This window comes from Lagenorhynchus albirostris, chromosome 13, assembly GCF_949774975.1.
Source record: "Lagenorhynchus albirostris chromosome 13, mLagAlb1.1, whole genome shotgun sequence".
NCBI classification, from domain to species: Eukaryota; Metazoa; Chordata; class Mammalia; order Artiodactyla; family Delphinidae; genus Lagenorhynchus; species Lagenorhynchus albirostris.
This window is the reverse complement of record NC_083107.1, coordinates 14388254-14409962: the sequence shown is the minus strand read 5'-3', so window position 1 is coordinate 14409962 and position 21709 is coordinate 14388254. Positions and strand designations below refer to the sequence as shown.

Here is a 21709-nt window from a genome sequence, read left to right as displayed (position 1 = left end):
TAAGTTAACAAATTGGCATTCTGCTTAAAAAAAAAAAAGTGAACTACTCTAAAACAAACAAGAAATGATTAACGTCTTACACAGTTATTTTTCCATAAGTTAGTTTGAAAAACAGAAACAAATATAAACATCTATATTGTCTCTTTTGTGATTTAGCCTTTTCTTGTTCCGTGCTTTGAAGGACCATGGATGTGGTCATAAAGTCTAGAGATGGGCCCTTTTATAACGTTCTTTGTGAAAGCCCCAAGCACAGCCCAAGTGCTTCCATTGTTTCCCAATCAGCAAACCCACCTTTCCTCCCGCAAGCCGCGGAGAGGATTGTTCTTCCGAATTCACCTAATTCTCTGAGCGGTAAGCAGCTGGAGGCTGCTGCGAGGGGTCTTATTCATCTCCCCAGGGTAACGTGCATCCTATCCTAGGAGCAGGCGGTCTCCTAATAACATCATTAAACCCGAAGTTCATGCGCTCGGGGCCACCGCGACAGCAGCAGCCCCCCGGCCCCGGCCCTGCACCAAGTCCGAAGCCCCTGTGCGGGACGGAAGTGACACCGGCCCACCCGCCACTTGTGGGCTCCTTCCAAACGGAGAGCCATGAAATCGGTCCCCGACTCCCGGCTCCTCGTTGGCTCAAGTTTGGTTTTGTTCTTTTCCCTTCTCTCCCTATAATTCCTTTAAATGGGCAAACCTGGCACAAACACAGGTGGACATTTTAAAGTGAAAGCTTCAGGAAACAGACCATCACCTTGTCAAGAGATCTGCTGAATCACATACAAGGGCGTAAACGGGGCTCCCCCCACCCCAATATTCAACAGTCTCTTGAACAGAAGACTGAAATCATACTCTAAACATCGACTTTTTTCCTCCTCCAAGATAGTAAAGTCAGCAAATGCAAGGTGAGCCTTGTGAGCAGCCTCCTTTCTTGGGGAAAAGGCTGGAGCCAAGGGGCCGAGCGCGGCCTCCACCGTAGGGTCCACAAAGAGTGACGGCCTCTCTCAGAAACTGTAGCGCTGGGGGCGGAAGGGGGACGGCAATCGTTGAAATCGATGACAGAACTCTCTTTATTCCGCTTTTCGGCCATTTTCACCACAGAACCATTAACCAAGAAATTGCCAGCAACTAGACGGCCCCCCGCAGGGCTGCCAGCCGCCGGCTGCGCTCAGGGCGAGGATGCACAAGGCCGTGCGAAGGATCGTTCGCTGACCAGCCAAGATGGCCACTTTCACGTGGCTGTGGGCCACTGGCTCCCTGTCACCCGGGCATCCCCAGGCAGGGCAGCTGGAAAGACCCTCGGGGAGAGCCAGAGGACAAAACCCCCGACGATTCCCGCGGCCCCCGCTGGGGGACGCGACCTAGCGGCCAGGTAGCCCGGCCAACGGTCGGAAGGGAGGTGCCATTGTCACAGCACAGGGGAGCAGGCCCATAAAGCCCTTGTCTCTCTTCCTCCCACGTCGAACACGGAAGCATACAACGACCCAGTATATTGCCTTTCCCCTCACTCCTTATTAGTGCTTAAGATGGCGAATATTCGCGAGAGGGGCGCGTTACCTCCGCTCCCTTCCCCCTGCCTGGCAGAATGGTTCGGTCGAACTCCCCTCGGTGCACCGCCCCTTCCCCTCCCCCGTCCCCGCGCGAGTGGCGCATTGGCGCGCGGCGCCGAGGGGCGGGGCCCGAGCCGGGCGCGCGCGGGCGCCGTGTATAAATAGTAGGCCGCGCTGCCCGCCGCCTCGTTTGCTCCGCGCCGCCCGCTCGAGCTGACAAGAACGCGGTCTTTTGCTAGCGCGTTTCGCACTTGTCGGCTCGCCGCTTTTTCTCCTCAACGCCACTTTCACTCACCGCCACCACCATGAACGGGCAGCTCAACGGCTTCCACGACGCGTTCATCGAGGAGGGCACGTTCCTCTTCACCTCCGAGTCTGTGGGGGAAGGCCACCCAGGTGAGGTGACGGGGCCTGGAGCGAAGCGAGGGGCGGGGCGCGGGGTCGGGACTGGCCGGCAGAATCCGCCGGCCGCGGTGCCCAAGCCGGTGGCCCTCTCCCGGCTGCTGGTGGAAAGAGCGGCGGCCGCGCGCCTTCCTCGTGGCGCTGCCGCTGCCGAGCGCGTGGCCGCCGCCCCCCCTTCCTCTCTCCTCCCCTCCCATCCGGCCGCGCGCCCCGGCATGCGGAAGATTCCAGAAAACGAGAAGGGCGGGGGCCGTGGCCGCTCGTGTTCTAGCCGGGGAGGGCACTAGTTCCTTCTCCCCGCCCTGCGGTCCGAGCCACCTCGAGTGGGCGGCCCGCCTCGCGTGCTCGCGTCCGGCCCGCGAGAGCGCGCGCCCCGCATTGCAGCCTCAACCACGTGTTTGCCGCATGTGGCTTCTGGGCGAGGGAGCCGGCTGGTTTGCAGAGCGTGGCCCGGGCCACCGGGCCTCCGCTCTTCCCGTTAATTCTTTGGCTACACTGAAGAATACGACATGTCCTTAGCCGGTATATGGCCTCGCGTCAAGGTGACAGCCTCCAACTAAATATAGTGCTTGTCGGAGGAGGCATTCCTTATTTGGATCGTGCGTGAAAAGGATAGGAAGCATGAATTAAGTGTATGGCGCCATTGCGTTGGGGCTGACTGTTAGGCAAGGTTTTTACTCCATATATCATCCTCCGGGCTTTGTCCACCGGTCCGCCATTATGGCGATCAATTTATACGTGAACGAATGAAGCTATTTCAAGGAACTTTCGATCCCAGCCTGAAAACCTCACCTAGTGAAGATCGTTATTCTAATAGACGGGTCCAGCCCTTTCTTGGGATGACCACAATGACAGATGCCTCGTCTGTTGGTTTAAGGATCCATTTCCCTCTAGCAAGCTTACTGTGCCTATGATGAAATCCCACGAGCAACCTAGTGGTAGAGGAGAGGACAAACCCCGAGATCCTGATGAGTGAAGGTCAGGTGTGGTGTGGGTGGTTTTGTTTGTTTTCCCCCAGCGCTGAGAACTGCACTGTGTATTTGAACCGCCTTTTATTAACTTAAAGCTGCAGGCATTTGTAAATGTTTAGATTGTCCTGGGCCTCTGACTGGACTGCGGTACACATTTTGCTTAAGTTTTTTTTAGATGGTTATAGAAAATTTAGGAAAGTGATATTCGGGGTTTTTTTCTGTTCTCCTGATTTTTAATAGAGGGCAGTACAGTGAGGGGAAGATCAGCAAGGATTCAGAATACATTTGGGGATTTTCCAGTCTATTCGGCTCTTGTTCCTGGATTACTCTTAACACAAAATCAAATGCCGTTTTATTCCCTTTGTTCATGAAGTGTCGTTGCTTTATTTCTCACTGCCCTAATTGGCGTTCCTTAGAATCAGGGAGAGACTGATAAACGGTTCACCTTTCTGGTTGGTTAGATTTATAATGAAAAATTTAAATTCGGGGGATAAGATGAGTACCATTGTCTTTGAAAATTAATGCTGTGAAGGTAAATGTTCCTTGCTTTGCTTTTGAATGGAAGATAAAACACTTTCTACTTACTTCCATTTAATCAATCTCCATTATGTGGCTATCCTGTTTAACAATAGAAATTGTTTTTGCCTAGGAACTTAATTTTTCAAAATGTCTGATATACTTTAAAGAAGGGACTGAAGTCCTTGTAAAGGTGTAAAGCGCATATACTGCAATGAGCTTAAATGTATTAAACGTGCTGGGTGTTCTGCTGGCTTATCTGAATTGGTGATCTCTGTGGTACAGCTATATGAAGAACAAGGTGTCAAGTTAGGAAACATGTAGCACTATATCCAGCATTTATTCTTCAGGGAAATGGTTTCTGCGAAAGCAGTATAGCGGTTAAGATCTCCATACTTGGAATGTCGCTGAAAACGTACACTTGAAAATGGTTAAATTGGTAAATTTTATGCTGTATAGGTTTTGCCACAATTTTGGTGGGGGGAGGGTGCCCTGCTAAGCGGCCTTCAGGATCTTAGTTCCCTGACCAAGGATTGAACCCATGCCCCCTGCAGTGGAAGCACGAAGTCCTAACCACTGGACTGCCAGGGAATTCCTGCCACAGTTTTTTTTAAAAGAAAACACAGAGATCTTCCCAGCTGTAGTTATAGGGGAAGGGGGCATGACATACATGACATTATCAGTGAATTAAAGAAATTAAGCCAGGAATTTTTTTCTTCCCCAGATAAGATTTGTGACCAGATTAGTGATGCTGTTCTTGATGCCCACCTTCAGCAGGACCCTGATGCCAAAGTGGCTTGTGGTAGGTTCAGAACACTGCTTTATCACCTGATGAAAAGGTAGCATGAAAATTACTTCATAAAAGTGATGTTTGACTGTGAACCTCTCTTTTACTAGAAACTGTTGCTAAAACTGGAATGATCCTTCTTGCTGGGGAAATTACGTCCAGAGCTGCTGTTGACTACCAGAAAGTGGTTCGTGAAACCATTAAACACATTGGATATGATGATTCTTCCAAAGGTGTGTTTTAATGCGTGGGCTTTCTAACCTCATTTTTCCAGGTATTTTTTTTCAGTCCTCTCTAGCTATATCTTTTAGAGTGTTCCTGGGAATATTTAATTCTACTTGTATATTTTTAGTGTTTTTGTTCCAGCCCTATTCTTTAAAAGTACTAAGTTTTAGGTATATTTGATTTCTCTAGCAGCATTTAGAATTCCAGATAATTTTAAAATGACAAATTTACTTTGTCGTAAATACAAAGTATTGCCATGGCCCTTTAAAAACAAACCAAAAAAACATCGTTTTGTTTATAGGGTTTGACTACAAGACTTGTAACGTGCTAGTGGCCTTGGAGCAACAGTCACCAGATATTGCTCAAGGTGTTCATCTTGATCGGAATGAGGAAGACATTGGTGCAGGAGACCAGGTATCTTGGTAGACATCTGTTTGCATCTCTTCTAACATTAAATTCTAAAGCTTGGATTGATTGCATTGGTAACTTTTCCTTTTTTAGGGTTTGATGTTTGGTTATGCCACTGATGAAACAGAGGAATGTATGCCATTAACCATTGTCTTAGCACACAAGCTCAATGCCAAACTGGCTGAACTACGCCGGAATGGCACTTTGCCTTGGTTACGCCCAGATTCTAAAACTCAAGTAAGTGACGAGTGTCAAAACTACACACATTACATTGGCACAGGACTTCAGTAAGGTGTTTTGATTAAAGCTAAGAGAAGAATATGGTTTGTTCTCCGTATTGTAATGTAGGGTAGAGAATCAGGAACAAAGCTATTGTTTAATAGATTGATGTTCTGATGATCTGTTTCACTTTCAAGGTGACTGTGCAGTATATGCAGGACCGAGGTGCTGTGCTTCCCATCAGAGTCCACACAATTGTTATATCTGTTCAGCATGATGAAGAAGTTTGTCTGGATGAGATGAGGGATGCCCTAAAGGAGAAAGTCATCAAAGCCGTTGTACCTGCAAAGTATCTTGATGAGGATACAATCTATCATCTACAGCCAAGTGGCAGATTTGTTATTGGTGGGCCTCAGGTAAGGTCTTACAATGTCAATTCAGTTGCTTTTTTGGGTCTTCTGTTACTTGCTAAAATTTGGCTACTTCCACCTTTTTCCTAGGGTTTTTGAAGCCTACCTGTGCCTCTTCTGAGGATATTTGCCAAGTGATATTGAATAACCATTTAACAAGCCTGATCTAGAACCACTGGAAAGGATTAGGCATAAAGTAACTTAAATCCTATAATTTCAGGGTGATGCTGGTTTGACTGGCCGGAAAATCATTGTGGACACTTACGGTGGTTGGGGAGCTCATGGAGGAGGTGCCTTTTCAGGAAAGGATTATACCAAGGTGGACCGTTCAGCTGCTTATGCTGCTCGCTGGGTGGCAAAATCCCTTGTTAAAGGAGGTCTGTGCAGAAGGGTTCTTGTTCAGGTATATGCTTCTATATAACTGGGTTGACTAAAAGCATGTAAGCGGGAGGGCATTTAGCAGTTATCTACTTGTCTTTTTTTGATACCAGTGTATTACACAAGTATGTGGGTCTTTTGATCACTGACTCTTGCGACATTTAAATTCTTTTAGGTCTCTTATGCTATTGGAGTATCTCATCCATTGTCTATCTCCATTTTCCATTATGGCACCTCTCAGAAGAGTGAGAGAGAGCTATTAGAGATTGTGAAGAAGAATTTTGACCTCCGCCCTGGGGTCATTGTCAGGTAAAGATGGTAAAGACTATTGCTAGTGAAAAACATTGAGGGTGTGGGTGTGTATGTATATATACTTGATATATTCAAATCTGAGAAAGTGAAGGTGTGAAGGAAGACTGGAGTGGGGAAACATGGTAATTCCTAGAATGTGTTGATGTCATTTTTAAATTGCCGTCAGTAAAGGCTTAAATTATTAGGAAAACTCTAAAATTACAGTGCTGCATGGCTTAGACTAACCACCCTAGAAAGTCCTCCACATTTGATATAGGCTTTGTGCTCCTGTTACCTAAGGGATGTTTACTTAAAAGAAATTTTAGTACAGATGAATGGGCATGGCTGTTACAAAGAAAATAACCATGGTAGGGTGTGGGCATGGGACCTCGGTAAGTATTCCATGATTTTAGATGAGCTTTTGACACTTGCAATGTCTCAGAATAATGACAAGTTTTCATATTTGTTGAGCCAGGGACGGAAAAACAAGAACTATAGTTACTAATAAGGACTGTGCAAGGAGTTTGGACACCAGGGAAGTAACAAACACTTTTGCCACAAACTTCTTTCCTAGCATACCCCAGAGAACTGAACTCATTTGCCAGAAGTCTTGAAAATGAGTCTTGCTGATTGTTTTGCTTTAATTTAATTGAATGCTACATATTAAGTTACGGACTTGTATATTCCAGGGATCTGGATCTGAAGAAGCCAATTTATCAGAGGACTGCAGCCTATGGCCACTTTGGTAGGGACAGCTTCCCATGGGAAGTGCCCAAAAAGCTTAAATATTGAAAGTGTTAGCCTTTTTTCCCCAGACTTGTTGGCGTAGGCTACAGAGAAGCCTTCAAGCTCTGAGGGAAAGGGCCCTTCTTCCTAAGTTTTCCTGTCCTCTTTCAGCTCCTGATCAGTTGCAGTCACTCTAGTCAATGACATGAATTTTAGCTTGTGTGGGGGACTGTAAGTTGGGCTTGCTATTCTGTCCCTAGGTGTTTTGTTCACCATTATAATGAATTTAGTGAGCATAGGTGATCCATGTAACTGCCTAGAAACAAACCAACAGCACTGTAGTAAACAATGCTTTGAAATTGAACCTTTGTGCCCTATCACCCAACCTTCTAAAATCCTAATTGCATTGACTTTCCCACCAAATGCTGAAAATGTCCTTGTAACGTGCACGTAAAGTACTTGTAGTTCCATTATAGCCTCTGTCTGGCAATGCCACAGCCCTGTCAGCATGAATTTGTAATGTCTTGAGCTCTATTATGAATGTGAAGCCTTCCCTTATCCTCCCTTTAACTTGATCCATTTCTAATTATGTAGCTCTTTGTCAGGGAGTGTTCTCTATCCAATCATTCTTGCATGTAACGCAAGTTCCAGTTGGAGCTCTAGCCTGACATGAGAAAGGAAAAAAAAAAGGCAGTTACCATTAAACCATCTCCCTGGTGCTTATGCTCTTAATTGCCATCTCTTAAACAGCACCAAATCAAAATCTCTCCACTCTTCAGCTGTCTTTTGGAGGACGTACGTAATAAGGTTTTTATTTAGTAAATCAATCCTATGCATGGTTTCAGCACTAGCCAAACCACCAACTCCTAGCTCTAGAAAAACAGGCACTTGGCACCCTTGTGATGTCATACAAAGAAGTCACAGGGCTGTACCTGAGGGTCTGTAGGTTGCACACTTTGGTACCAGATAACTTTTTTTTTCTTTATAAGAAAGACTGAGCACTCCACACTGCACAATAAGTCCTCCCAGGGTTTTAACTTTGTTTTGTTTTCAAAACCAGGTCCAATGAGCTTTCTGAACAGCTGGTGTAGCTACAGAGAAACCAGCTTCCTTCAGAGAGCAGTGCTTTTGGCGGGGAGGAGGAAATCCCTTCATACTTGAACATTTTCTAATTGCTTATTTATTGTATTCTGGGGTATGGCGTAAGTACAGAGAAGCCATCACCTCAGATGGCAGCTTTTAAATTTTTTTTTTTTTTTTTTTTTTTTCCTCAACACCATGATTCCTTTAACATGTTTCCAGCATTCCCAGGTAGGCCAAGGTGTCCTACAGAAAAACCTTGGGTTAGACCTACAGGGGTTCTGGCTGGTGTTAACAGAAGGGAGGGCAGAGCTGGTGCAGCTGGCCATGGAGAAAGCTGACTTGGCTGGTGTGGTACAGAGAAGCCAGCTTGTTTACATGCTTATTCCATGACTGCTTGCCCTAAGCAGAAAGTGCCTTTCAGCATCTATTTTTGGAGGTTTATTACGTATGTCTGGTTCTCAATTCCAACAGTTTAATGAAGATCTAAATAAAATGCTAGGTTCTACCTTAACCTGTGTCCATTATTCTTTTAAAGTGTTTTGGTATGAATATGAATTGAACATACTTTTTAACCCTGAGTAATCGTAATCCCACCCATGGTTTAGGGAAATCACTTCAATCCTGACTGCAAGCAGTTTGTAAATCATATCCCTTGCACTAAGGAAGTTCAAGGTTTGATCTCAGTTTGTCTAGCACTGCCCTTTTTGGCCAATACACTGGGCAAAATTCACAGCTCCTTATTACAGCAGCCAGATCTACACCATCAGCAGTGTTTTAAATTATCTAAGGTTAAGGGCATAAAAACCATTAACGTGAGTGTAATGTGGAAGGAGTGATAATGTTCACTTTAGAAAATTTAAGCCAATTTTCATCTTTTTGAAAATGTAGAAAGTTTATTTAATGCCTTAAGTTTCCCGTTTATATAAACAGGTGTTAAAGGCTGCAAGTTACATGTTCAGTACATACTACAGTTTGAAAAGGGTTTTTAAACAGTGGTGAGAGAAAAGCTTATTCTAAAATTGTAGAAGGTTCATCAGCCAGAGCTTGGACCATCCTTCCTTAAGCCTAGCAGCCACTTGGCACATGTTCATACCAGCACGTATGAGATCAGGTGGTTCAAACACTTCACTGTGCTCTGCTGTTGCAGACGTGAGGCCCAAGGAATGCTTGTACCTGGTTGCCTGGAGGCTTAGAAGTTTAGAAACATTTGGGAGGGAAGGCAAGGTTAAATCTTCTGACCTGCTCTGAAACTTGAGAAGTTCAACTTTGCATGACATTGAAAAACTCCAGAAAAAGTTTCAAGAAGCCTTTAGATCACTGCATTGCTATCTGAAGATAAGTTAACCATCTTGACCAAATGGGATGAGGATGAGTACATGCCTGTAGGCTGGTGAAGTGATACCAGAGAGAGAACTGCTTTGAGGTTCGGTTCAATATTTATTTACTAGGATGACCCCTGCTTTCAAGGAGTTTGCAGACTAAAGAGAGTGACCTTCAAGGTGGCTTGTCCTCTACCTAGCCGCGGGGTGGAGGTGGGGATTAACCAGCTGAGAGAGGAGAGTAGAAGCAAAGGCAAGAAACAGCAAGGGGTGAAGTGATTACAGCTGAGAATCAAAAGCATAAAGTGTTAATAGAAGGAAATGTCCTATTTCATGTTTAAGTTGAAAATCATACTTTTCTACAGAGTTTCAAGGGGGATGACACTGGTCAGGGACAAGATCTAAATGCTCGGGGTAGGATGCAAAGCCTTCTGGCGAAAAGGACATTAATTACCAGGGCCTGAATACTGAAATCTGAATAACCCAGATTTTCACCAGTGAACAGCTTTTCTTAACCAGTATTAGACTAGCACCTTTCTTCATCCCACCCCAACATTTTCATTTGGAAAACGAGACAGGTTGCAGGAAAGCAGCATCCTTGCTTGTATTAAGAAAGATACTTTTTGCAGGAGTTTCCTTCTGAAGTGAAGAGTTTGTTTTTTTAACCAAGTAAAAAGGAGGCTGTGGGCAGCAGTTGCGGGAAAGGACATGGTGCCAAGGTGTATCGTGTCGCTGAGATCTGCAAAAGGGCTGAAAACCAGTGTTTCCCCCACATCGGTGCAAGATGCCCTGTGGCACAGCCATCACTGACCCACAAAATGCCTTGTATGAATCAGAGGGACTTACTGCCAGGCCCCACTTGGCCTCAGCTGGGTGCCCTTATTCAGCCCCAACCTGCACAACTACATGGCAGCCCTGCTCTGGTCTGTCCCTAACTGGATTCCAGTATAAAGGCTGGAAGAACAGAGGTGGTAGAGATGAATTCAATAGGTCCAAGAAGTAGGAGGCAGAATTAATGGGACTTGAAATCTTAAGAAATGTGAGGAAAAGAAGAGTCAAGGCTGATGACTCACAGATGGCTTGGTTAAAAAAAAACAGTTGCCATTCACTAATAAAGGAGACGCAAGTCTGAGTTGGGCATGAATGCAAGTTCTGTTTATGACAGAGTTTGAAAGCTCTGTAGGATATCCAGCTGGAGCTAGCTAGATATACAGGTCTAGGGCACAGGAAAGAAACCTAAGCAGCAGCATCACTGGAAACGATGGAGTAGACATAATCATCCCAAGTGTGTACAGTGAAAAGGCAGCTGCCTAGGAAAGAACCCTGAGACTGGGTGGAGTGGAGCATGCGAAGAGAAGCCTGAAAACAGATGCGATCCTTTATCAAAGTTACTGGGACTGCCAGTCTACTGACGTCTCTGCCCGGAAGACCATGAGCTCCCAAGCAGGGCCTGTTTTTTAGTTTGTCTTTTCCTTTTTAATTACTCTGCATTCTAACTTCCTAGCCCAGGGCCAGGCCTTTGAATTTTCACAGAATTGAGGATCCTCCTAAATCACATCCAAACTTTCTACATCCAGAGTCTACAAAGCGACTGTCAACATTCCCTAATCCCTCACCACTGTTCGGTTAAATCTTACTTTACATCACCTCCTGCTCATTAAAGGCTAGAATAATGCTAAATACTAAGCTTATTTGTAGATAAATACCACTACTAATCACCTAAATTTCATTATTTGTTTAACTCTTTTGCTATTCTAACTATGCTCATGACTGCTACTGAAAAACTGGCTGTATAAATAATAGGAGCAAAGAAGGAACCAAAATCGCAGTGAAGAGAAAATTATTCTCTGTGCATTTAAAACCTGATCACCATCCTAATCACACTTTATAATTGGACAAGTTTTAAGCTACATTATTGTCAAGGATTCTGAAAACTACAAGCAGCAGGGTGCAGGACCTTTAAGTCAAACAGACTTGAGGTTCAAACCATCAGTCCACCCCTTATTAGGTATATGTCTTATGAGCAAATTATATTACCTCTCAGCCTCAGTTTCCCCAACCATAAAATAGGGCTTATGGCCGTTAAGGACTAAATGTAATAATGCTGCAACAGTGCTTCACACAGTGCCTAGCATATGGCAAGCACTTGAGAACAGCCAGCTATTATTTTCATCATGGAACATTAAATCTCTTTCACCAAGGAGCCAGTCACTTTAAACCTGATCCTTACCCTTTCATCCTAGAAAGACATTTTCACGTTGTTTTTTAACTCCCCAGGCCCCTCAACCTTGGATTGATAAATCTTATCCTTGCTTTACTTCCTTGGTTCCTCTAATCTATCATCTCTGAATTTATCAGAGCTATGGATAAGGAAGAAAAATGTAAAAAAAATCTGAATTTTTCAGATGTCCACTGCATAGGTAATGGTCTTGTAACTGGCTGCTCCTATATCTGTACCCAACATCTGGCCTCCCTCAGAACTCTGAGTGGACAGTGTCAGCATTTGGCTCAGAAGGATTAGGATTTGAAGAATCTGTGTTTGAAGGACTCGGCTCCCCAACTGGCTCAAAGGGTCGCAAGTTCGCATAAGTCACCTCTTGGGCCAGCTGCTCCAGGGAAGGGCGGCCTAATACCAGATTTCGAAGTGAGATACAAGTCATCAGAAAGCTGAAAAAGAGGGAAAAAGCCAGCAATCCAAACTCCTGTTTCAACATAGGCATTCTGGCCAAAGCCCTTAGGGGACACCTGGTCCTACCCCCTCACCCAGGCATAAGTGAGACTCTCCCCTCAAGCACCCCAACATCCCAGTTGGAAAGGCACCCCACTCCTTATACAGTCTGGTAGAGGACTCCAGGGTGGGGTAGGAATAACCCACAGGGAGGCTGGAGAAAACTTGAGGCAGAACAAGAGGTGGCCATCAGACACCACTTACTCTCCCATTCAATCAGGGAGAGGAGAATGGAGAGGACAAAAGGGAGGAATTTAGCACTGGATTGTCCTTTCCTGGGAAACAGTCCCTACTGTTACCCTCACCAGAGAAAAGTTACTCAGCCTGCAAACATCTAATGGCAAAGACACGTACTGCTGTGGGTAAAACTTACCTGCGGCGAAAGACATAGAGCTTTCGCAGCAAGAAGCGGAGGAGTCGCTCGTGGAAAGGGGCATTTCGCCGGCGTTCGATCTCCTGGAGCCTTTGCTGGCGTCTAAGAAAGGTCTGAACCAGCGGTGTTGGCTCAGGGCCCCCTTTGACTTCCCCTTCCAGCAGAGGTTGCAGCTCTGGAGGCAGAGGCTCTGTTTCTGCCCGAAAGAGGGCAAAAAGAGGAATCACTGAGAGAGAGAGAGAGCATTCTCTCTCCTAGAACTCCCCTTTCCCCAGCTAGACGCTTCAAGTTCATTCTTTAATGGCTAGATCCTCACTCACAACACTGACTTCTTGTAAAGCGGGCTATCTCAGCCCAAATCTTCATATACTCACCACTTCCATTCTCCACCTTCTCCTTCAATTCTTGCAGGTATGCCAGGTCTTGCTCCAGTGCAAGCTCTGTAGTGTTGACATAGATGTACATGTAGCAGGAAGGACTGGGCGACATTGTATACACCTTATGGTACTCACCAGCAGGCAACTGAAAAGAGGGAAGAAACAGATCTCTTTCACCCTCTAGTCTTTCCCTAGCCAGCCTATGGCCTCCCTACACTGTACACCGTCGCAGACATCTTTTTTCTTGTGTGTTAGAGTCCAAAGGAACTGACCTCTAGAACCCTGAATGAGGCTATTCACAGCCCCCCTGGGGCCCTTGCTTTTTGAGCTCCCACTGCATTATTGTTATGTTAAAGTATTTTGAGTCTGTAATAAAAAAACTCTACTAGTCTAAACTTTTCTACCATTGTTTTATTCTGTCGTTTTTGTTTTGTTTTTCTAATATTTATTTATTTATTTGGCTGCATCGGGTCTTAGTTGCAGCAAGTGGGACCTTCATTGTGGCACGCAGGCTTCTCTCTAGTTGTGGCGCACGGGCTCCAGGGCGCATGGGCTCAGTAGTTGCGGCACGCAGGCTCTCTAGTTGTGGCATGGGCTCAGTAGTTGTGGCGCGGGCGGGCTTAGTTGCCCCAACAGCATGTGGGATCTTAGTTCCCCAACCAGGGATGTACCCACGTCCCCTGCATTGGAAGGTGGGTTCTTAACCACTGGACCACCAGGGAAGTGGTGGTCCCTCTACCATTGTTAATTCAAGCAAAATACCTGCATTTTTTCTCCCTCCTGAAGAGTCTGGTTCTTGTGTTCTGCCACCAGCTCCACAGTTACCTCTCCCTGCAGCAGCTGGATGCTAGTGTTGCCCAGGTCTTCGCTCACAAAGTTCTCCAGGTGCAGCCCTGTTGGGCAAGAGTTCCCCAACCCACCCCATGGTGGAGTGAACTCAGCCCCAGCCGGAACAGAGAAATCACACCTTCACCAACACCCCCCACGTCGGGTTTCAAAAACCTTCCTCCCACCAGGAGAAGCCCCTCCTCACTCCATCACACGCCATATCCCTGGCCAACAAAGCCAAGAGGGAGACAGCAAAGCCTCCTTGCTCTCCTCCGTACCAGGGAAATCCGCGATGAAGACCACCTCGGTGTGGTTGTCCAGGCTGCTCTTGATTTCCTGTAGTTTGGTTCTCCAGGGAGACAGGCCCATCAGTAGTGGCTGCAGCCAAGGTGTACGCTGGAAGGGGGACCAGGTAGCCTGCACGATGTCCACACGAGGGTCAAAAATCCTTAGGAAAGAAAACCATGTTCTAAGGAGGCCACAGCCACCTATGCACTGGCATTTCTGGTTCTGTTCTTTTCATCACTGTTCCCAGATAGAAGAAACAGGTTTTTCAGAAAGAAGAAATGGCCTACGTCAGCATGTTATTGCCAGTTTGGGACAGAGAAAGGAGGGGAAAGAGATTCTGCAGCACTGGGAAGAGTGGGAGTTAGTGGCCACCTGACGAGCTGTGATAACAGCTTCGAAAAGAATAAGTGCATTACCTTTTCTTCAGGATGATGGTGCCCCCTGCTGGAAGCAATCAGCTATGCCCACAACCAGGTCAACAGGGACATGCACCCGAGGACAGCCTTTCAAGCAAGACAACACTGGGGAGCATGGGCTATTCATCTTGGCAGAAAGAGCTGGACTTCATTTCTCCCCCTTCTCTGCTCCCCTTGCCCACCTCTGCTGGAAGCGGTCATTGATGGAGACCCAAATATCAAAGTAGATCTGGGGCTCAGTGACATTGTACTTGGGAAGCAGGCGGCTCAGGCAAGTGGCATATTGCTTCAGCATGTCCGCATGATCCTTCCAACGCCGGCTCTGTGTGAATACCTGCCCCAAACCCCCACGTTAGTCCCACCTCATTGTTATGGAGCCTCTGGATAGGTCATGCAATGCCAACGGCACAGAGAGACCCCTGCCTGCTGCCAGTTCTGACAGAGAAACAGCAACAACAACAAAACCACACAAAACTCGCTGGAAGAATTTCTCATTGCTGGGCTAGCGGTACTCACCTTTCCTAAATCTCATCTCAGTTCAGGGAAGTGAACGACATCACCCTATTTCAACCCCCACCAAAGAAGCGCTCCACAGGGCTCCAGAGAAAGGGCAGAGTGGGCCCAAATGTGTTTTATTTCATAATTGTGTTTACGACCAAACCAGACCCCAAAGCTCAAGGGGGCCTCTGAAGGCCAGTAAATCATCAGCATCAGACATCTCACCCCAGGGTTGAGGTAGCCCAGCTCGCCGGTGCGGCCATCACGGTAGGTGATCTTCACGTGCTGGTGGGAGCGGGAGTGCACCATCATGTCCCAGGAATAGCCGTACAGCCCGTTTGTCCAGTTGTTATAGCCCTGAGAAGGCAGGGCAGCGGCAATCAGCTCGACGGTCCTCACGCTGATACCATCCTCCACCAAGAGAGGTCTGCAAGACCAGCCCTGTTCTCTCCCGGTTGCCGTCGCCTCCACCGCTGCTCAAGGTTAACCCCCAGCCCACACGTACCTGGGTGAGGAAATGGGAATAGGGCAGGAAGAGCTGCTCCAGGAGGTAGAGCAGGGTGAAGGCGGCGCCCAGCCGATGGCGCAGCCCTGACTTCTGACCACCTTTGGCCCGGCTCCTCTTATACATGCAGGAAGCACTGGGCTGGGGGGCAGTCCTGAGGGGCAGCAGTTCTTGCAGCCTTTTCGGGCAGTGAGCCACCAGCTTCCGAGGCCACTCGGGAGAGCAGAAGAGAGGGCTGCTGGCCAGCATGACGTAGGGGAACATACCTAGAAAAGCAGGGAGAAAACCAGCACGTCAGGAGTTTGGCCGGAGGAAAACGTGGGTAATCGCCTCAACCCCCTTCCCCTAGGCAGCCTTTCCCAGGTACTCCACTGATGATGAAAGAAGTTCTCAACTCCAGTCTATTTCTCCCCGGAGAAACTTACTACACAACATACTTGCTGAGCCCGGAAGCCACCAGCCGCCTCCCTGTTTGTTTCCATCTCACAGAGACCGTATCCGGCTCAGCTTGGCGCCCGTCCCTGTCACCACCTCCCACTGCCACACGTGCCGCTGGCTCGTCCCTCCCCTTCACACCTGTGGTTTCCTATTTCCCACCAGAGTACAGGAACTGACCAATGCTGAAGAGCTGGGAATTCATGCAGTGGAAGTAGGACACGAAGAGGAGGCCAATGGATCTTGAGGCATCAAAGAAGAGCAGGAAACCGGCAGAGAGGTCGAGCAGCAGTCCGCACCAGTGCACCACCAGCAGACTAGTCATCTCCTCAGACAATACAAATCTGCGGACACCAGGGTCAAAGGTCAGGCACCAGCACTCACAGCGCACTCACAGCAGATGTACCTCTGCTACGTTGTCCTTGCTGCAGGATCCACCCCAGCAGGTGGGTGGAAGAACTCTGCACAAAGACATCCTCTGGTAGGATTTTCCAACCCCTCTTCATTTCCACATACTTTAGGTGGCCATCTTTTTTCAACATACCCTATGTAATAAGCAAGAGTGCATCTCCGAGGGCACAATTTGATTGAGCAGTGTGTGTTGTGGCGGGCAGGTTCTTCGTGGAGGTTATACATTGAGAAGAAACTGTAATAGGGGAACGCTTGGCTAACATCATCATGGTGTCAAACTTTAGGAACTGGGAGATGACAGGAAAGAGGGAAAAGAACAAAGTAAAACAAGAGGAAAGAAGAAATGGGAGGAAGAGTAATGTCAGAGAGGAGCAGCTCTGTTTTGGAAAGAGTTGGCAACAATGGTATTGTCGGGGTAAGGGGCGCCGACTGCCCATCTGCTCCGCACGCCGACCAAGGAGTCCCGGCGAGAGGCTGGGGTGGCCACCCGAGGACAGAGGCACCACCACAGCAACTGCTGGGGCCACTGCCTCACTTACCAAGCCACCTAGCCCTGGCGCTTTCCTTTCCTTTACTGCTTTTCCCTTTGTTTCCGCCCACACTGTAAGTCTCCCAGGGGCAGCTAGGCCTAGATCTTTTGATACCATCAACTCTGCCTTCTGCTGAACAGGGAGATGAGTGGACAGAGGGAAACACGTGCAAATTCAGGCAAAGTGGGAAGAGCAGCCGTGACTGCAGACCTGAGGGAGTCAAGCCCCCCACTCTGCACCTGGGCCACATGAGGCCTCTTGCCCTGCCGCTCACTTGAAGGGACTGAAGAGCCAGTGCCGGGACAGGTATTCCATGGAGTAGCCTTCCACCCAGTCTGCGTCCAGCTTTTTCACGCCCGCAATGAAGTACACAATGAAGATCTGCAAACACAAAACGAATGTTCAAACAAAGTCAGAACCTTGTCCCCTACAGACAGTCACAAATCAGTTCTGATGCCAGTTCACGGCCCAAGGGAGACTAGATCCATTCTTCTATTCACTCATCTCATATATTCACTCACCCGACATCCTACAGATGCCAGGCACAGTACTAGGCACCAAGGAAAGTCATAATGTTACTCTTTCCTCATGAGGATTCTAATCCAGTGGGAACAAAGCTCGACTCTTTCTATGACAAGGTGAAAGACCCCAGAGATTAGGGGGTTGGAAACAAGGGGAAGGCCAGCCCAGCTTTCCAGCAAAAAGGGGAAAAGAGAAGATCCAGGGAGGCAGAGCAGAGCCTAGTCTGGCAGTGGAACAGCCGTGCTGACAATGGCTGCTGAGAACACCTCCCCCTCTCCTGAAATCCTGTACCTGGCCACGCAGCACAGCATAGTTCCAAAGGGGCACGTGGGCGTTCCGCTTCCGGGCATTCAGCAGGCCGTCCACAGACCTGCAGCGAGGGGGAGGAGGATAGAGGACAGCTTCTTAGTCCAGTCCCATTTCTACCTTGGGACTGGTAGAAATGCTTTTTAAGTGTAATGCTCTCTCTATCCCAGGATGTCTCCCACACCTTCTCTGGTCCTCTGGGCTATTCTGAGGTCCTTTAGAATTATATGAGCATACTGCAACAACGACTATTTTAAGTCACAACAGAAATATTACTAGTGAGTTATAACAACGGAAAGCTCAGTGTTTACCATTCGTTTAGTTAGCAAATTAGTTTCTCCTAAAGAAATAGATTGGGAACAAGACTAAAATGCTAGAATATGGCTGAATATGAAAAAGAACGAATTTGAGGCAACGTTTGAAAAGCTAAAGGTGTATGAAAATATATATAGTGCATTTAAAAACAAGTTTCAATTTCTAAGACAAACTGACACTTCATAGACCTGGATGCTAGGATCTAGTGCCAGAGGGTACCTGCTAACAGCTTACCTAGGCTAAGAACCGATAAAACCAGGCTCCTAAGATTAGATGTATTCTGGGGAGGCAGAAGCAAAGTACGTTTTCAAGAAGACACAGAATGAGCAGAGAAGCCAGGAAAGGGGCAGCTTACACTTGTGGTCAAGAGCATGGGAGCCTGTAGTTAAGGAGACCTGGAGTCTCACTTACGCCTCTTACATGCTATGTGACCCTAGGCAAGTCCTTTACTTCTCTAAGCCTTAGTTTCTTCATCTATAAAATGGGAACAGCACTATGGACCTCATGGGGTTATAATGTGGAAAAATTAAAAGCATTTAGCATAGTGCCTGGCACGTGGAAAGCCTTCAGTAAGTGATGGATATTTTTTCAAACTGTGTAAAAGTCATAAAAATGAGACTTTTCAGGGGTATTCTGTCAAAAGTGCGTCTTTGTGATGACAGCTGGCCACTCTGAATGAATGTAAAGGTTTACAAAAGGAGCATCTGCATGTGTGTGTTGATGAAAGAAGTTTAATTAATGACTGATAAATCACCAACAAATCCAATGTCTGAGATTTTTTTCCCCCTATACTCATGTTACTGACAGCTCATACTCGCTTTTCACTTAATAATGGGAGAACCCGTAAAGGTCATCTGCCCTGCCACCCTGCCTCCAAATCCCTTCTCCATCTCCCCTGAGAGATGGTCACCTGAGCCAGAGGTCGAGGAGGGTTACCTCCTCCTGGGACAGCACTGCTCAGCAGCCCTGGTGGGCCCTCTCCTTCTGACATGACTCTGCCCCACAGCAACTTCTACTCTTGGCTCTAACTCTGCCCCTCTGGGCTCACACAGAGAAAGTCTGCTCCCTCTTCCACATGACCACCCTTGTAGTATCTGAAAACAGCTATGTCTGGCTTTAGTCTTCTCTTCTTCTCTCTAAGAGGATTACAGGAAGTGGATAGATCAAGGCACCTGGGGAGATAGGGAAAGAGTGAAGGGGTGGGAATGGAGCCATTTTGCTTTTTTGTCACCCCAAGAGCCCCAACCTCACGGACCCTTCCCTCTCCCAAATCCATCCAAATCAAAGTGTCACCCTGTAACCACACTCTGCAACGCATGGCTGAAAATACGTTTGCTGGGACAAATCCTAGGACCTCCCCGGGCCCCTATCTCTGGTAACCATCCTGACGCAGCCAACCCCTGCCTCTTTTCCCCAGACTCATACCAGTAGCGGTTTGCATCCATGAACGTCAGCTGAAAGGCCAGCAAACCATACAGATAGGAGTGGTTGTTCCACGATGTCTTGTCCAGAAGAAACACATACCAGTATGGCAGCAGGAATAACACACAGCTTATCCGGTAGCGCAGGCCCAGCATCATGCCCAGTGCCCCTGGGATTTGTGGGGGAGAGGATTAAGAGGTCAGAGGGGTACTACAGGCCCAGCTCCCCTGGGACAGGCTGTGGGTAGGATTAGGAAAGGTCATCAGACATTTTATAACCAAGTGAAAATAAATTTCAATTAAATGTTATTTCAACATTTTAAACAGAGTTACGGGGTCACAGCTCAGATGACACACAGGTCAGCAGGATGAAATTATAAGTCACGGAGGAAGTGAAATAAGAAACCCAAGACCTTGGTCATTCACCAGCATGCTTTGTATTTCAGGGTTTGGGGTAGGCCAGTCAATACTCCCATCTCTCCTCAGTTTCCCTCACCCAGAAACATGATGGTGTAGACCAGATACATCCAGTCAAGTGGCAGTGGCTGCAGGGCGTCCAGCAACGGGAAGCGGCACACCTCCAGCCCATCCAGGTATCTTCGGTCCAGGGAGCTGAGCCCCCGCTCCTGGGGAATGTCCAGCACCATCATCAGCCCTGAGAAGGCAGAGGGGGAGGGGGCCGCTAGGCCTTAGCAAAGCGAGCCGTGGAACACGCTGGAATACAGTCGAGCACGCCCAGCTCCAGGGTCAGACTTCTTTCCAAACCCCGGAAAGAATTCATTCAACAATAACCACAGAGCGCCTACTCTGTGCTAGGCATTATGCCAGTCGTGTGATCTCAGACAGCCACTGCACCTCACCGAGCCAATTCCCCATTTGTGAAAGGGGGCTCATAATATTTTGCAGGGTTTCAGAGAAGATTAAATGAAAGAAGTGTACAAAATGCGATCAAAGCTGTTCAGATTTGATAGTAATATTTGTAAAGGTCTGCCCTGCCGGCTAGAGGAAGTGCTCTGGGGTGGTGCTCCTCAACCTCTTTTACTTTCTGGCACACCTGGCAGAGCCGTGTCTGGCCAGCACACTGGGGCAAAGAGAAGGGGTACTCAGGCCAGGAAGGCATCTCCAGTTAAGGCAAGATTTCTCAACCCCAGGACTATTCAGTTTGGCCTGGTTAATTATTTGCTGGGAGGGCTACCGTGTGGTTCATAGGTCATGCAGCAGCATCCCTGGCTTCTGTGTAGGTGCCAGTAACCACCTATTCCCCTTCCCTCCCACCCCCAAGATGTGACAAATACAAATGTCTACAGACATTGCCAAATGTCCCCTGGAGAGCAAACTCACTCCCCGTTGAGAAGCACAGGGAGTAATATCTCAGCATATCTGTAACCCATTCCAAACATACACGCTGTGGCCTATGAGTTAGAAAGATCTGGATTAGGGAGTCACGGCCTAAATGTCTGCCCTGTCACCTCTGCCATTTCTCTAAAGTCTAGTCCTTAGCATACTTACTGGGCAACTTCATGCCACACATAAAATGGGCTCCTGTTCCTCTACCTCTATATTTCCTATAGCCTCAGACCAAAGCATTTCTGGTCTCCAAACCCTAATCGGAGACAAAACTGGGTCACAACGACCTCTTCCAGGATATCAGTAACTTCAGCTCTTAGGAAAAGGAAGGTAAGTCCACTAAGCAAGTAAGTATCCAAGAAATGGACAAGGGACGATTGTCATTTTCCCATCCCCAACCACGCTGGCCCCTCCCAGAAACTGGACTTACCAAAGAGAAAACGGAAGACTGCCAGGCTTGCAGGATCTGTTGGTCTATTCAGCAGGGTCACCAGCTTCCCCCAGCTGGACACATCTGTCCACTCAAAACCCAAGAGCTTCCCCATTCGGCTGCCCTGACGGCGCCCTGAGGTCTGTCCAGCCTTATCTTTCTGTACTTTATCTGCAACCGATAAATGGAGAAAGTTGTGGGTGCGCGTATGGGAATGGAGATGCTTTAAAGTAGGCTCCTCCTCAAATCACAGAAATCACAGGCCCAGGTCTTCTGCCTACCTGGATTCTTCCACTGATCTCTGACTACCCGAAACATCCCTGCAGTGCAGCCCCTCCTCCAGGATCCCCCAATGCCCCAGGACCTTTCTCAGACAGCAGCCCTCTAGCCGCAAAGCGTCCTGAATGTCATCACTACCCCGAAGCCGAAGACTGCAATCTCTCTCTACGGCTCCTTCCCATCGGAGGCTCCCTTCCCCAGGTCCCACAGGGAAGCCCTCCGGCCCCCACCCTTCTGAAACCCGCGCCCCTCTCTATCCGCCACAAGGCGGGGCTCTGACCCTACCTGAGTCGGGCGGTGACAGCGCAGACCGAGCAGACACCGCCATGGCCTCGGGGAGGTAGGTCGGCCAAGAGACAGCGTCCGAGTAGGTGCGTCGCGAGGGAAAACTCCCTTAAGTCCCGCCTCCTCGACACAACAGCACCCGC

At 47.8% G+C, this 21709-nt stretch overlaps 2 protein-coding genes and 1 long non-coding RNA gene across 4 annotated transcripts in view; 1 reads left to right on the top strand and 2 right to left on the bottom strand.

Annotated features, from left to right (window-relative positions):
• LOC132531752 (uncharacterized) overlaps positions 1–2265 on the bottom strand; it is a 27803-nt gene extending 25538 nt beyond the window's left edge. The window contains exon 1 of the long non-coding RNA XR_009544207.1: positions 1833–2265. This is a non-coding gene — a long non-coding RNA (uncharacterized LOC132531752). The remainder of the gene's footprint in view (positions 1–1832) is intronic.
• MAT2A (methionine adenosyltransferase 2A) lies at positions 1739–13145 on the top strand. 2 transcript variants are annotated; one of them, XM_060169778.1, is made up of 10 exons: positions 1739–1933; positions 4151–4228; positions 4324–4446; positions 4740–4852; positions 4940–5083; positions 5263–5481; positions 5696–5878; positions 6029–6162; positions 6834–6889; positions 12785–13145. In XM_060169778.1, the coding sequence occupies exons 1-10, from the start codon at positions 1843–1845 to the stop codon at positions 12817–12819; spliced, it is 1176 nt and encodes a 391-aa protein (XP_060025761.1). In that variant the 5' UTR covers positions 1739–1842; the 3' UTR covers positions 12820–13145. The 2 variants fall into 2 exon arrangements, with proteins under 2 accessions (XP_060025761.1, XP_060025760.1); XM_060169777.1 differs by lacking the exon at positions 12785–13145 and having other exon boundaries at positions 6834–8464.
• On the bottom strand, positions 8825–21709 carry GGCX (gamma-glutamyl carboxylase). Its single transcript, XM_060169776.1, has 15 exons — positions 21567–21709; positions 21003–21173; positions 19722–19880; positions 19230–19395; positions 17475–17553; positions 16936–17042; positions 15901–16064; positions 15286–15551; positions 15006–15137; positions 14465–14616; positions 13857–14026; positions 13513–13643; positions 12748–12895; positions 12374–12569; positions 8825–11939 (listed from the first exon to the last, which is right to left on the bottom strand). The coding sequence occupies exons 1-15, from the start codon at positions 21607–21609 to the stop codon at positions 11747–11749; spliced, it is 2277 nt and encodes a 758-aa protein (XP_060025759.1). The 5' UTR covers positions 21610–21709; the 3' UTR covers positions 8825–11746.

Coding starts and splice junctions, on each gene's coding strand:
- MAT2A (XM_060169777.1), top strand. CDS start 1,843: ATGAACGGGCAGCTCAACGGCTTCCACGACGCGTTCATCGAGGAGGGC. Junction 1,934..4,150: donor TGTGGGGGAAGGCCACCCAG/GTGAGGTGACGG, acceptor TTTCTTCCCCAG/ATAAGATTTGTGACCAGATT. Junction 5,084..5,262: donor GCCCAGATTCTAAAACTCAA/GTAAGTGACGAG, acceptor TTCACTTTCAAG/GTGACTGTGCAGTATATGCA.
- GGCX (XM_060169776.1), bottom strand. CDS start 21,609: ATGGCGGTGTCTGCTCGGTCTGCGCTGTCACCGCCCGACTCAG. Junction 16,065..16,935: donor TGGCTCTTCAGTCCCTTCAA/GTGAGCGGCAGG, acceptor TGGTGTCCGCAG/ATTTGTATTGTCTGAGGAGA. Junction 12,570..12,747: donor GAAGGTGGAGAATGGAAGTG/GTGAGTATATGA, acceptor TCTTTCGGGCAG/AAACAGAGCCTCTGCCTCCA.